The sequence below is a fragment of the Sceloporus occidentalis genome, unplaced genomic scaffold (assembly GCF_023333645.1).
Source record: "Sceloporus occidentalis isolate IW3139 unplaced genomic scaffold, rSceOcc1.0.p SCAF_4, whole genome shotgun sequence".
In the NCBI taxonomy this organism is placed as follows: Eukaryota; Metazoa; Chordata; class Lepidosauria; order Squamata; family Phrynosomatidae; genus Sceloporus; species Sceloporus occidentalis.
The window spans coordinates 149,171,510-149,186,752 of record NW_028316984.1 but is presented as its reverse complement, the minus strand read 5'-3'; the positions used below and the strand labels follow the sequence as shown (position 1 = coordinate 149,186,752).

General features: G+C 39.9%; 1 protein-coding gene across 1 annotated transcript in view; it reads left to right on the top strand.

Annotated features, from left to right (window-relative positions):
• RYR3 (ryanodine receptor 3) overlaps window positions 1-15,243 on the top strand; it is a 442,959-nt gene that overhangs the window by 147,196 nt on the left and 280,520 nt on the right. Inside the window, exons 24-32 of the mRNA XM_089521997.1 lie at window positions 495-654; window positions 1,155-1,302; window positions 2,892-3,097; window positions 5,883-6,057; window positions 9,960-10,168; window positions 10,352-10,527; window positions 11,244-11,280; window positions 12,070-12,230; window positions 12,986-13,151. Coding sequence (XP_089378123.1) covers window positions 495-654; window positions 1,155-1,302; window positions 2,892-3,097; window positions 5,883-6,057; window positions 9,960-10,168; window positions 10,352-10,527; window positions 11,244-11,280; window positions 12,070-12,230; window positions 12,986-13,151 — 1,438 coding nt within the window. The remainder of the gene's footprint in view (window positions 1-494; window positions 655-1,154; window positions 1,303-2,891; window positions 3,098-5,882; window positions 6,058-9,959; window positions 10,169-10,351; window positions 10,528-11,243; window positions 11,281-12,069; window positions 12,231-12,985; window positions 13,152-15,243) is intronic.

The following is a 15,243-nucleotide window of genomic DNA, read 5'->3' as shown; positions in this document are numbered from 1 at the left end:
CTTTGACATGAACTAGCAGAACTTCCCTCCTCTCTATGCTAGACTTCAGTTGCTTATTGAGCACACTTAATCATATGAATGGGCAGGATAGATATAGAAGATTATTTATACATACGTATGGATGCACATTTTGGTGAGTAAGCTGGATGTGGTAGATTGTGCTAGGAGCCATAATTATCATGTTACATACTAATACGTTTAAATGACTCTGCAAGAAAGTTGAGGAATTCAGAAACTGTGATTTGTTTTGTTAAAATATTAACAGATTTTATATTGCTTTTCCCCCATATATCAGTTGTTTCATGGAACTATTTTTCTGGAGATTGTTCAATAACTTGGACTGTCCTTGTTATCCTTTTGAGTTGCAATTCTGTTAAATAATGACATACACTTGGAAAACTTCAACAGCTTTGTATCTAATACAAATCTATATATTACTACTAAAGGAAATTGACTTTAGTTTCCAATGCTCTATTATTTTCACTGATTTATAGTTATATGATGTCAAATGGCTATAAACCGACCCCTTTAGATCTTTCTGAAGTAAAACTGTTACCTTCGCAAGAAGTATTGGTTGATAAACTTGCAGAGAATGCACATAATGTCTGGGCAAAAGACAGAATAAAACAAGGATGGACCTATGGCATTCATCAGGTATGTTTATTTTTTATAGAAAAAGAGATAATGTTAATATTCCAGTGGTTTGGGAAGTGAAAGCCATATTCATTTGAAGTGGTACTACTTGGTGATACATTTAATTTGTGAAAAGCTTGTCCTTCTTGATGATGGCTCTGTTCAGCTGGAAAGCTTGTGATAGCTTTTCGATGAAACAGCATGCTATTGCATGACTATAATATTGGCCACACAAAGACCTCAGTATCTTGAAATGGCTTTGCAATGGCTGTGAATTTATCTTAAAAAGTCAGAAAAATCTGCAGCTTAATTAATAATGCAGCTTTTTGCAAAAGTTGTGCTCCATAGGACTTAGGGATTTGCTTGCTTAAGATAGTATTTGTGCTTGCATTAACTAGCTCTTTATTTATTGTTAGGGTATCTTCACATAAACTTCACAAAAGGAACAATACAGGTTTGTCTGCTGTAACATATTTTCTCATATCTCTATAAAAAGTGACTATTTCTTTTATGGATCTTAGGATCTCAAAAACAAACGAAATCCTCGATTGGTGCCATATACATTATTGGATGAACGTACTAAGAAATCAAACAGAGATAGCCTTCGTGAAGCTGTTCGTACTTTTGCTGGTTATGGATATAACGTTGAGCCACCAGATCAAGAATTAGGTATGTGTTACTATTGCATTATTAACATTTTCAGTTGCAATACATCAATTTAACAATATTTTCTACCAATTGATAGGCTAGCTCCTACTTCTGATGAGGCAAGTCAAGGGATAATGTGACCCTTGTACTAGTAATAGTGCCACTCTGTTCTGCTTTGGTCGGGCCCCACCTGAAATACTGTGTTCAGTTCTGGGCACTACAGTCCAGAAAGAATGTTGACAAGCTGGAGCATGTCCAGAGGAGGGGGACCAAAATGGTGAAGGGTCTGGAAACCATGCCTTATGAGGAGAGACCTAGGTAGATGGGAATGTTCACCCTGGAGAAGAGATGTTGAAAAAGTGATAGGATTGCCCAGTTTGCCCAATATAAGTATTTGAAGGAGTGTCCTATTGAGGAGGGAGAAAATTTGTTTTCTGCTGCTCCAGAGAATAGGACCTGGAACAATGGATGCAAACTGCAGGAAAAGAGATTCCACCTCAACATTAGGAAGAACTTCCTGACAGTAAGGACTGTTGGACAGTGGAACATACTTCCTCGGAACGTGGTGGGGTCTCCTTCTTTGGAGGTCTTTAAACAGAGGCTGGATGGCCATCTGTCGGAGATGCTTTGATTTAGAGTTCCTGCATGGCAGTGGGTTGGACTGGATGGCCCTTGTTGTCTCTTCCAACTCTATGATTCTATGATTCTGTGGCGCATTACAGACCGCCCAAAACGGGCGGTCTGCCGCTGATGTCATTTGCAGCGCGGAGGAGCCCCAGCGTCCAAACTGCATGGCTCCTCCGCGCTGCAAATAAGAAGCGCCAAAATGGCACTTCTCTTTGCGGTGCAATTATGATGTCGCGAGGCGCCAATGGCGCACTCACGGTGTCATATGTGATGTGCGACGTGCAGACGCAACGCATCCGGTACGTCAAGATGGTGGCGCTACGTCAAGATGAAGGCGCCATTTTGTACGGACTCAGTCTGTATTAGAGTTAGGGGCGTCCGGAAGGGACACCCCTTCTCAACCCTAATACACACCGAGTCAACCCTACTACACTGTTTTGGCGCGTCTGTAACGCGCCTATAATTGCTTGGATATTCAGTTAATCTTACATCAAATAATAACTACATGCCTACATGCCCTACCCTGAGAGAAAGGTGAGATATTGATTGACTATAGATGCTCTGAAATATCCCCACATCACTGTGACATATCAGAGCAATGCCATTATAGCAATAGCATTACGTTTCTGTACCACTTATCAGTGAACTCAGCACTCTCTAAGAGGTTTTCAATATGTAAACCAGTTGGCCCTAACAAGCTTGGTACTCATTTTACCAACCTATGAAAGGATGAAAGTCTGAGACAGCCTTGGAGCCCTGGGAATAAACTCACAACCTTGTGGCTGCAGTACCAGCATTTAACTACTGTGCCACCAGGGCTCCTTAAGCACCTGCTGCAATGTGTGGATATCACTGAAGAAAATAAATAAAGGGTTACTTTTTGCTGGTTCAGATTTGTTGTTTTTGTTGTTGTTGTTTTAATCTAAATCCTCAAACTCCTGAAAAATTCAGTGATGGCTACTATACTTTCTTTTGTTTTTCAGCTGACCAAACGGTGGAAAAAGTTAGCATTGATAAGATACGTTTCTTCAGAGTGGAGCGGTCATATTCAGTGAAGTCTGGGAAATGGTATTTTGAATTTGAAGCTGTTACAGGAGGAGACATGCGTGTTGGGTGGGCAAGGCCTGGTTGTCGACCTGATATAGAACTAGGAGCTGATGACCAAGCGTTTGTCTTTGAAGGCAGCAAAGTTAGTACATTTCATTAAAATTAAGTAGTACAAAAATCTAAGTCTGGCAAAACAACTACTGTAAAAAAAAGACTTGTCTTTGTTACATTAAATGTGTATAGCTGCAGGCACCTTTTTGACTCACAGAGACCTTTTAAGAATCAGTTTCTATGGTGGAGGCCCTAAGAGGCCTACACTGTCTTATGAGTTAATGGTGTTTAGGACTAGTGTTGCTTTTTGTTTCTTATTGTTTAATTTCATTCAATTTTTTTTTCATTTTCCTGGAGCGGAAGCAGAGCACCTGGAAAGTGCATGTGGAGCCCTAAGGGCTCCTCAGAGCACAGGTTGGGAACCACTAGTTTAAGGAGTGGTAAAATAGGGGTAGATGTACTAAAATGGCAGGTAGGCTGGTTCTTGGTGTTTTATATCAAAGTAAATTTGCTGTACTACTCTTAAATTTTTAGAAAGCAAACATTCCTGGGCTATCATATCATATATTAAATGAATAATTAAAGAATTTTATCTGTAGTCATTTGTGCTTTGAAAATTAGTGTGAAGGATTCCCTCTTGGCAGCACTTGTTAGAGGCAGAGACAGTGAATCTGTAATGAGAAAATGACTGATGGTGTTTTACACAGTTTGTGAGCACACTATAGTGTATATACCATGCTTAATTTCTAAGAATCTTTTTTATTTGTTTGTTTCATTTGCTTTTGTAAAAATTCTTTTAAAATAACACTTTTATATATTATAATTTAAAATGTTATTTTCCAGGTTTCAAATCTAAAATTTTCAAACCTTTGGAAGAAAACAAAATCAAGTTTATGTTTATGCTTTTATTGTGAACATAAGCACAGTGCCCAAGTTCTCATTCATTTCTGATTCTCCTTGAGAATGGGTGGATGGGGTCACTTCGTGATTTGAAGTTTAACAGACTATTGTTTTGAACATATTATAGTGATTGTCTCCTTTGCTTTGCTAGGACTTCACTGTTTTAAAGAATTTTCTCAGGATAATTCTGGGAGTAAGATAAGTCCTCCACAGTGCGATGGGAATTTTATATCGAGCTCTAGTATCCTAAGAGAAGCTCTTCAAAGAATTCTCTAAACAAAGCAATACAGAAATGTCTCTGTTGCTTTGCTAGACAACACTTTTGAAAAGCTGCCCTGGGAAATATAGATGGAGGATTAATAAAGTGATTTCTCAGGTTTGGCAGCTGGGCCTGAGGAGCTGTCTGTCAAGAGAGGAACTCATCTTCTTTGATAGAATTAGGAAGTGAGAGAGAAAGAGGTCACATAATCACATTAACTGTTGGAATTTCTCAACTGAGTGTTGCAGTTAGCCAGAGAGAGAGAGAGAGAGAGAGAGAGAGAGAGAGAGAGAAAGATAAAACTAAGTCTGGTACTCTTTAAATGACTCTGTGTTAATAGTTAGTGTAATTTGGCTTGGAGAAAGGGTTTCTTTTTCACTAGATCATATCCTCTGTATGTTAATTTTTGTTTTCCATCTGTAAACCATTCCTTTTTACTTATAACCATGTGAGCCCTAATTGAATATTAAGTGAATTGTGTGGCATGAATTTAGGGATTTCCCCCTCACAGGCTTACCCACCATCCTTTTCACTCTTTTTTGGAGGAAGAATCTCTTATCTGAAATGCCTGGGAAAAGAAGTGCTTCAGATTTTGGATTCTTGTGTTTTTTTTTAAATGGATTTTGGAGTACAGCCTCTCGCTTCTGCCTTGTGACCAAATAAGCAAGAGTGGGCAGCTGGTGGACTCAGTGAAGATCTCCTGTACAGTACTGTTGTGTGTTTTTGTGTACCTTCAAGTCATTTCTGACTCATAGTGACCCTAACACAAGGTTATATTGGCAAATTTCTTTGTGCCATTGCCATCCTCTGAGGCTGAGAGAGTATGACTTTTTCACATCACCATTGGGTTTCCATGACCAAGTGGGGATTCGAACTCTGATCTCTAGAGTCATAGTCCAGTGCTCAGACCACCGTGGCATGTTGCCTGTGGAACTGTGAAATGGGAGGAGGCATGGATTCACACCAAGCACTACACTTGGGTTCCTGCCATTTCACAGATCTCTCTTTCCAGCTGCATTTCTCTCCACCCTCATGTCTCTCTTCAGCCTTACTGGAAAAGAGTACAATGCAGGAGTTCTCCAAGGAGGCTGCCAGCTGCCCACCACTTCTGCCTTAGAAAAAGCAGGAGCCATACCACCACCTCAAAAGGCAGAAGCAGATGGTTGGCATGCTGCCCAAAGGCAGAGAAAGTCTTGTAGATTAGGATTTTAGATTTTTGGATAAGAGGTACTTAACCTGTACATCAAATGAGTAACTCACATTTACAGACATGCTTATACATCACAGTAGTTTGGTAGATCCTCCTGAAGAGTGTTTCACTTGGGGGTGAAACAGACCGGCAGTTTGGAGTGGTCTCTGGCTGCTCCAGCTACAATCACTCCCCAATTGTCCTGGGACCACGGTGACTGGATGCCATGGTCCCAAAGCCAGAGCTGCCATGGTCCTCAACAGGCCTCTAGCAAGGAGCAGCTTTTCACCATTCCTTTTCTGGCTGGCTTTGGAGTGGCTTCCAGCCATACTGGGGACATATATTATCTGCACGCCATGCCCCCAAAGTGATCTAAAGCAGCACTTTTTGACCCATCTGTTTTGGGTTCTTGTTACTTAATACAAAATTAATACTAATTTTGTTACTAATTTGAGAAAAATACCTTCTTTATTGGTTGTCCTTTAAATTTTAATTGAATGTCTTCTGTTGGACATATTTATTTTTCAGGGTCAGCGTTGGCACCAGGGGAATGGATTCTTTGGACGAAATTGGCAACCAGGAGATGTAGTGGGCTGTATGATCAATCTAGATGACAAATCAATAATATTTACACTCAATGGGGAGTTGCTTATAACCAACAAGGGTTCAGAACTTGCTTTTGCTGACTTTGAAATAAACAACGGTAAACTAATTTCTTGTTTTGACAGTGCATATAACTGTAAAGAAATGGTGAAAAAGTTGTATGGTTGCTAAAACCTTCCTTTTACTGGAATTTTAAAATAATGTTTAATCTCTGGGGCATTTGACAATTTTAGGAACACAGGAAGTTATTTTATACTGACTCAGACCATCCTGTATTGTCAAATCTGAGTGGCAGTAGCTTTCCAGGAATTTTCTCATGCCCCTGCCTGGAGATCTGAACTGTTCCTTGGTGGCTCCCCATCCAAGTACTAACTCTTTTTAGCTTCCAAAATCAGAAAATATGGAAAATGTTTAGATTGATAAGCCAAAGTCCATTGGCTACCTATGTTGTAACTAACAGAGTGTCTTGGGCTCCATTCCCATTTACAGATAAATCAGTGTGTGATCCAAATTGATTGATCGATTCAACAGCAGAGCATGGTTCCCACTACATTTGCACCAATCACATTTTCCCCCTCCAAAATAATCCACTTGTGGTTCCCATTCACAAATGAATCGATTCAAAATGATTCAGGTCCAGCCAGGTGAAGGGGAAATTTCAATCGATTCCAATCTGCATGTGGTTCACACTTGGGCAGATTCGATTTATCAAAAAAGAAGTGGACAAAATCAGCATCAGAAAGACATGGGTTAAATGGGTCTAGTGCATGGTCCCCCCCCCTCTCAGAATTGCTTCAGCGATTTGGATTAAGTGAGAACCAGGTTCATTTGAACCATTCAAACCAATTCATAATCCAGTTTAAAAGGTAGTGGGAATGAGGCCCCTGAGTTCTTTCATGCAAAAGATTACCATGAGCTGAAGTCAACTTGATAGCAATTAAGAACAACAAAGTGGGAAATGGGGTACTATTGGGTACTTTTTAGCTTTCAGTGAAGTAATATAATAGACAAAATCTTTTTTTTTTTTTTTTGGTCAGCAATCTTATTAGTATTAACTGTGGATACTGGAGATATTTTTTATTACTTGCCAGTTCAATTTAACACTGTGAATAGCTTAAAACAATTTTTGCTATGAATTTAATTGGTTATTTTAGAGATCCTGTAGGACTGGTAACCTTGAGTAACCTCTAATTAAAAATATGTGAAAAACAGAGAGGAACTTCTTTCTGTTGGAGCAGAGGAATAATTGAATCCAACACACTCTTCTTGATAGGACAGTAGACTAAATCCATCAATGTTTTTGATGTTTCCAGTGGACTTAAGCTGCAGCACAGTTTCTTGAAACCTAGGTACGGTACAGATAACTAAGCTGCTTATACTAAAACAGAAAAAGGGAAAAGGAAAAAGAAAGGTATATTAAATATAGTATTATATTCATATAGATAGCTATGGCCTGTTACAGACCGCTGAGAAGTGGCGGTCTGCTGCCACCGCCAGTTGCAGCATCTGGGAACCACAGCAGCCAAATGGCGCTGTTCCCAGACGCTGCAGAGAAGGAGCGCGAAAATCGCGCTCCTTCCTGGGCCCAGGAAGAGACGCCGTGAGGCGCTAGTCGTGCACTCGCGGCATCACTTCCGGGTCGTGACGGTTGGGCTCAGAGCATCCGCTACGTAGAGATGGCGGCGGCCGTGTGGAATGGCCGCCGCCATTTGTTATGGACTCAGTCCATGCTAGGGTTAGGGGCGTCTGGAAGAGACGCCCCTTTCTAACCCTAGCACGGACTGAGTCCGTCCTAGGGTGCCTGTGTGTAACGGGCCTATATATATATTGTATGTAGTGTATGCATAAGCAATACTTGGAACATAATTAGATATCTTGGAGATGGGAGCCAAGTTTAAACACAAAATTCAATTGAGGTTTTATATATACCTGAGACCCATAGCTCTATGTTTCTTTGTGTTGTCAATTGCTGCATAGCTGGCTGATTGTATGTTTTGATCTTCTACATCCGGACCTGCCAGTTTGCTCCTGCCTATTCTTCCTTGCAGTGATCTTAACATCTCCCTAAGAATCACGACATGTTTTATAGATGGCTTTGTGTGGTTCGGGATCAGTCACTTGTCATTTAAACCTGCAACAAAACGTTGAATGACATCTTGAACCCAATTAAAACAAAGAATATTAAACAACTTCTTTTATCCCAAAGATCTTTTATATATGATTATTGATTATTATTTTATGGACTGTTTAAAATATTTTATGTGTCTTGTGTCTTGAGGCCAATCTTCCTAAAGAGAGTTTACAAAGTAAATATTTTAAAACAATAATAACATTAAAGGTTAAAGCATTTTGAATAATAGCAAGCACTGTACATATTTCTAAAATAAAATTGGACAAGCATTCATTTAAAAGTAGACTAACATTAAGGCCTTTAAGGTTTGTTTAAAAAATAGGGAGGAGGGCGACACATGCATATCTTATTGCAGGACATTCTGTAAAGATAAGACCTCTCTCTTTTCTCTCCCTCCCTCTTTCTCTATATATAAAGTCTTATCTCTTGTCTCTAATTATCTGATAGCATTTACCGGCAGGCACATAAGCAGTAGTTTTATGGCTGATCTTAGGACCTTGGCAAATTCATATAGTTACAGATGGCCCTCTAGGTCAGACTACTGAAATTGTACTTTGTGAACTAGTGCCATTCTGAAAGCTGTTGGCTGCTGATCCATCATGAGTTTCTGGGAAAGAAAGAAACGGTGGTAATCAGTGGGCACCAATATGGTACTGGTCCCTGGTACATTGGAGAAAAAAGCCCTGCTGGCCTTCCATATCAAGTAATATTGCTTTCAGCAACACTGTCTCAAGTTTCTGAGGGCTTTAAGTGATCAGTTATAATTTGTGCACAGCAATAAATGAAACTAGGGCCCGAGACAGAAGGGTCAAAAGGGGCGTGGCGGTGGCAATACTAGGGTTAGGGACCATGCACCAACCGCACGATCCCTAACCCTAGTATGGAGTGGCGGCATACTAATGGCAGCATCCCATGTACACTGGTACCGCCATTGTAAGTGTCGTGCAGTGTACACAGGATGCCGTGCATCGCTTACGTCATTAGTGTGCCAGTGGCGCACTCACAACGTCACTCTGACACCTTAAAAAGAACCCGGAAATACTGGGTTCTTTTTACTCCGGAGGGAAGCCATGCAGTTTGGCAGCTGTGGCTTCCCTCCAGAGGGAAATAGGCTGCCACCAGCCCAGACATTCCTAAAGGTATGTACTGGTCCTAGGACAGAGGGGCTAAGCAGATGGGCCAGGAGAGTAAGGGCCATGCCTGTGCTATCCTGACCTGGGGCAGGCAAGTGTTTACATGCTTGTCCACTGCCATTGACTCACTAGCACCATGTGCCCCTTAATTGCCTCAGCCATTGCTGCTACTGTTGCAGCTTCTGACATGGAAATGGGGCACCTGGCCACATGGCCAGGCACCCCTTTTCATATCAAAGGCCACAATGGGAATCTTTTCAGTAGTGGAGACAGCAGAGGCAAGTAAGGGGCACACAGGACAGTCCAGTCTGCAGGCTATTGCTGTGGAGTTTCTGCCACAAACAGCAGGTCTTCTTGTCTTGCACTAAGACCCTTTATAGCCAAGATAGGACTGGGACCACCAGACCAGTGACCAGTTTGGCCAATGCCAACTTGAAACTATTGGCTTGTATTGTTCAAACAGAACAACACAAGCCCAGAGAGTAACATAGGCCTTTTGGCCTGTGCATACAGCCCGAGAGTCATACCAGCTGGTACATTTCCTTATTGTAAAGTCTATCAGTGGGGATTTTATTAATTTTTTTTTGAAAACAACTATACAGTTAATTACCAAAAAAATCATTCCTTTAAGCAAGATAATGGGAGCATGGATGCTGGTAGTCTAGACTTAGCAAAGTAATTTCTAAGCATCTATGTGTATGCATTTTCCTACTCCAAGTACATCTTTGTTTTATTCAGGCTTTGTCCCTATATGCTCACTGGGTCTGTCTCAGATTGGCCGTATGAACTTTGGAAGGGATGCCAGCACCTTCAAGTACTATACAATGTGTGGTCTTCAAGAAGGCTTTGAACCTTTTGCAGTTAACATGAACAGAGATGTTGCTGTGTGGTTTAGCAAACGTTTGCCAACATTTGTTAATGTGCCAAAAAGCCACCCTCATATTGAGGTAAGAAGGGGCATGATACCTTCACCCCTATTTTCAAACTTTTATTGCAAGAGTTATATTCTTATTCTACTGCCATTATTCTGAAAGTTGCCTTCCTTTGGGGGCTCCAGTCTATTGTAGTTTACTAGAATTGCTCTTTTTATTATTTTGTAAACAACTTTTTGCTGACCTTTTTTGTTGCAGGTAACAAGAATTGATGGAAACATTGACAGCCCACCACGCTTAAAAGTGACCCATAAGACATTTGGAACACAGAATAGCAATGCAGATATGATATATTGCCGCCTGAGCATGCCCATTGAATTCCACTCATCCTTTAACTATAGCACTAATTTGGAACTTGATGGATATCAAAAAAGGTTAGATACACATTTTATATGGTTAGTTTAAAGCTTTGTTTTTAAACAACTCTTTTCTCTTTTTTACCATCACATAAGTTCCAGAATTTTTAATGTCCCCCATTCCCACCTCTATTCACTTGCTTGAATCTTATGGGTCTAACATTTTTGGTGTGAAACCAAGAAATGTACTTTCATGTAACTAAATGGCTTAGATTATTGCAATGGAATTTACTGAGAGATACTTTGTCACTTAATATTTTTTCAAAATGTTGTATTTATACTGTCTGTCTGAATTTATACACTGCTTGGAGTCCTTGTATTTAGCATATGTATGCATTTATTTAAATCATTCAAGATACAGAAGAACATTCTGATGCTGGCAGACATTACATGGTTGTCTTTTAAGTGTCAGAAATAATTCATGCATCACCGTAGTTTTTTGTGGGTTTTTCAGGCTACCTGGCCATGTTCTAGAAGAGTTTGTTTCTGATGTTTCGCCAGCATTGGTGGCTGGCATTTTACGTAGCTTCCAGCATACCCTGGAAGCCATGCTGGAAGGAAGGGAGCCATGCACTGGAAGAAAAAAAAATGGTGTGTGTTACACTCCTTGAATAAAAGTGCTGCAGTATATACACACCAAATGAAGAATATTTTTTCAGCATTAAATCATTGTTTTGCAGCATCATTTAATGTCTTGTGTTGTCAAATTACTGATAATCTTAATTTATTTCCAGAAAACAAATGCAGGAGTTACCTGTTCATGCCTTAACAGTAAGTATGTAGCCTTGTTTTTAGTAATGAAACAGCTATCCTAGGTTTGAATTGGAATGACACAGTAATCCCCTCTGCCCCAAAATGGGAAAATAGCTTAAGTTTATTGGAGTCAATCCAGATCGCTTAACCATATCATGGTCCTCATCTGGGACTAATTGCACTTTCGGCCCCTGCTCCATGCTCTGCTCCATTCCTTCAGAGCACTTACCTGGTAGTAGCTAATCCTCTGGGTATTTTGTGGCAGCAAGTGGAAGGAAAAGAAGGGAGAAAGATTTCTCGTTGATCCATGCAAGTAGATGCAAGTAGATATGGGAGAGTACAGAAAGCTTGCATTACAATCTTATTCGTAGAAGCATTCACGAATGTGGTTGAGGTGATCATTTGAAACAACCCCCCCCCCCCCAGATGGGTATTACAGCGCCTTGGTGATAGAGGTATTTTTGGTATATAAAATACTGCATAAATAAGTGTAAGATGTTTTCAGCTGTTGGTCTTCTATTTTGTGCATAAATAGTAATTAGATACAGAGATGCTCAGTGAAAAGTGAGCAATATCAAAACATATCAATGTGGATTTCTCTACTACTCCAAATATCTATCCAAGTATAAAATCAAGAATAATATAATTCAAACTATCATGCTGACTCCTTGAATTATTTTTTTAAAAAATCTGTTTAGTTTTTTCCCCTCTGAGAATGTTATATAGTTATTTCTGTTTAAAAGTAGTAAAAATGTTTAATGTTTACATTTGTAAATTGATGTACTTTGTATATCTTTTTCATTTCAGTACTACTATTCAGTGCGAATCTTTGCTGGACAAGACGCATCTTCAGTCTGGATTGGTTGGGTAACTCCTGATTACCACTTTTACAGTGAACATTTTGACCTAAATAAAAACTGCACAGTAACAGTTACTTTGGGAGATGAAAGAGGCAGAGTTCATGAAAGGTTTGGACTTCAAAATCACCTATTGAATAGTTTATTGAATAGGTTGAAATTAATTTTTCCTGTATTTGGAAACAACATTTAATGTTTAAACCCTGAAAATATATAGAAATTAACTTGCTTTGCTGTTATAAATAATAAATGAATATTAATTTTAAAAAATTAAATAATACTTTAACTTGATGTCATGCAGTTGCTGGGGACTTAAATTTCAGTTAGTAGTAATAATATTTACTCAGCTGTATTTTATTGAAGACTACTGTTTTCCTCAGCTACATTTCCTCTATGTCCACTGTCCTGTGGCTTTAAGTATAACAAAAATTCACCTGCAAAACCTTGTTGCAGAAATTTTAAAAAGAAAAAAAGGCCAAATGTTCCTTTAATTTGAGCTCAAAAGTATAATTCTGATGCCATAACACTAAGATGTTAATGTCATATGGACAGTTGATGGAAAGAAAAAGATTCTCCCCCCCCCCTGAAAACACTGTGCTTACAATAAGAAGGGGGGGGGGACAATCCCTGCAAGTAAATACCTTTAAAACCAAGTGAAGTCTTAAATGTCTAAACTTTACTCTCATGTAATTTGTTTCTTGTTTCTTGTTTCAATAATGTTTATCTGTTGAGTTGTTGTTTTTTTCCACCAAAAAAGTAGAGCACTTCTCTTGTGGGGTGTTGAGAACTCTGTTTACTAGTATGTGTTTACCAAGGATCATATACAAACATTAATGTTTTCTGAAGATTTCTGATTTTTTCCCCAGTGTAAAACGGAGCAATTGTTACTTGGTCTGGGGAGGAGAAACAGCTGTTAATTCACAAAGATCAGGTCGTGGTAATATTGATTTAGAAATTGGATGCCTTGTTGAATTGGCTACTGGAATGCTATCATTTACAGCCAATGGAAAAGAGCTGGGAACTTTCTACCAGGTATTAATGATCTCCACCCCCCACCTCCTCCCAATGATTCTTCTTCACTTATTTTTTTGAGTTTGAAATGTATGATGGCTGTTATGGCATTCTTAGATATGTACATAGGTTTTGTACTGGGTTTGTAGTCTATGCACACAAGATTGTGTGAAAGGATCTGCACATGTGCATCTGGCTTTCAGCTTGCAAAGCAGTGATAATGCACATTAATGCTTATTACATTACTGGTAATAAACTTTCAAGAAGAGGAGTTGTATTCTGAAGTCCCCGCACTCTTTGGACATGTTTATTTCTAAAAAGAACATCAGAAAGAAACTGCTTAAATTTTAATTGGAGAGCTGATATAGGCTACGTTCCCACTATAATTTAAAGCGAATGGCTGATTGGGTTATATGACTGTCATTCCCATTTCATACCAGTTCCAATCCTACTGTGATCAGTTTCAATTGTGATGAAGCGAGGCAAACTAAAAAAATTAGCTCTTTCCTGACACTAGTTCTTTAGTGGTTCTTTTGAAAAGAATCGATTCCAAAGCATGTTCAACAAGTGGGAATGATGGATCAGAATCACATCACTCTGGAGGGGAGGGACTAATGGCAGAGGGGTGTTTACTATCCCTCCTCAGTTTTTGGTAGATCCACCATTTCCTCCCCCCCCCCCTCCCATGCTGCCTTTGTGCTTATGGTGTGGCCTATGGGTGCATTGTTTTTTAAATTGATAGAAGTTTCGATTTATTTATTCTGCAACTACTTGCAATCAGTGAGAAGTAATTGCAAAATCATTAAATCAAATATTCTATTAATTTTTCTTAAAATTGATAGAAGATTCAGTGAGGTAAGTAGCTGCAAAACCAATGAATTGAGAGTGTGATTTGCCCAAGATCATCCAGTGGGTTTCCATGGTTGAGCAGGTATTTGAATCTTGGTCTCCAGAGTCATAGTCCTTTCTTTCGGCCTGTGAGGGAGAAAACAGGCTAGCCCAGCATCATCAGGGGCTAGCCTGAAGATAGAGGCTCCTCCCTCCATAACTGTCATCTTTCGGCCAGTGAGGGAGAGAACAGGCTGGCCCAGCGTCATCAGGGGATAGCCTGAAGATAGAGCGTTCTCCCTCCATAACTGTCATCTTTCGGCCTGTGAGGGAGAGAACAAGCTGGCCCAGCATCATCAGGGGATAGCCTGAAGCAGAAGAGCCCTCCCTCCGGTCCATCTGCCTTGGTCCAGGCCTCAGGGGGAGAGAAGCATGCTGGACCTGATCCCCTCCCCCCCTCACCATTCCCTTCTCCTTTTGTGTTGTGTCTTTAAGATTGTAAGCCTGAGGGCAGGTAACTGTCCATTATCCCCTCTATTGTAAACCGCTTGGATTCCCAGTGATTGGGCGGTATATAAATAAAACCTATTGTTGTTGTTGTTGTTGTTGTTGTTATAGTCCAACAATCAAAATACTATACCACATTGACAGTCACACTTTGGAAAAAATAGGCACACAATAGCATTATGGCTGCAAGCTGAAACAGCTTGAAGGCACACAACAACAACAACAACAATCTGGAAATAAAAAAATGGGTGGCCAGATTCCACATGTGGAGATGTATTTCTGTAGGCTCCATATGGACTGCCTAGGAGGGTGTACAGACTATCACCTCACTTTCAAAGTAATGCTCTGTGTACAATGATTGTATTAGGATTGTTGAAACCATAGAACTGCCTCTCTTAACATCATGTTTGACAGGCTCTTCCAGGGAAAGTAAGAGAGCAATGACAAGCTCCAGCTGCTTGTCTCAGCACTTCTCTGGTGATTGCTAGCCTGAGCATTTTCATCCACCCCTGCCTGTAAAATCATCAGGACTGTGATAGAGATGTGTCGCAGAACTCATGCTAGCACTCAGAGAAGCATTAAGACTTAGCAATCAAATGATGTAGGTGCAATCATTACCATCTATATTGTCTCTTAACACCATGAGCTTTGAAGCCTAGAGCTGTGCTGGGTAATAAAGGCGGTAGTATCTGCAGTAGTAGATACTTGCTTCACATAGTAAGCATCATTCTTCTCCCCCTTCCCTGGTCAAATGCTACATCATAATGTAAAATAAAAT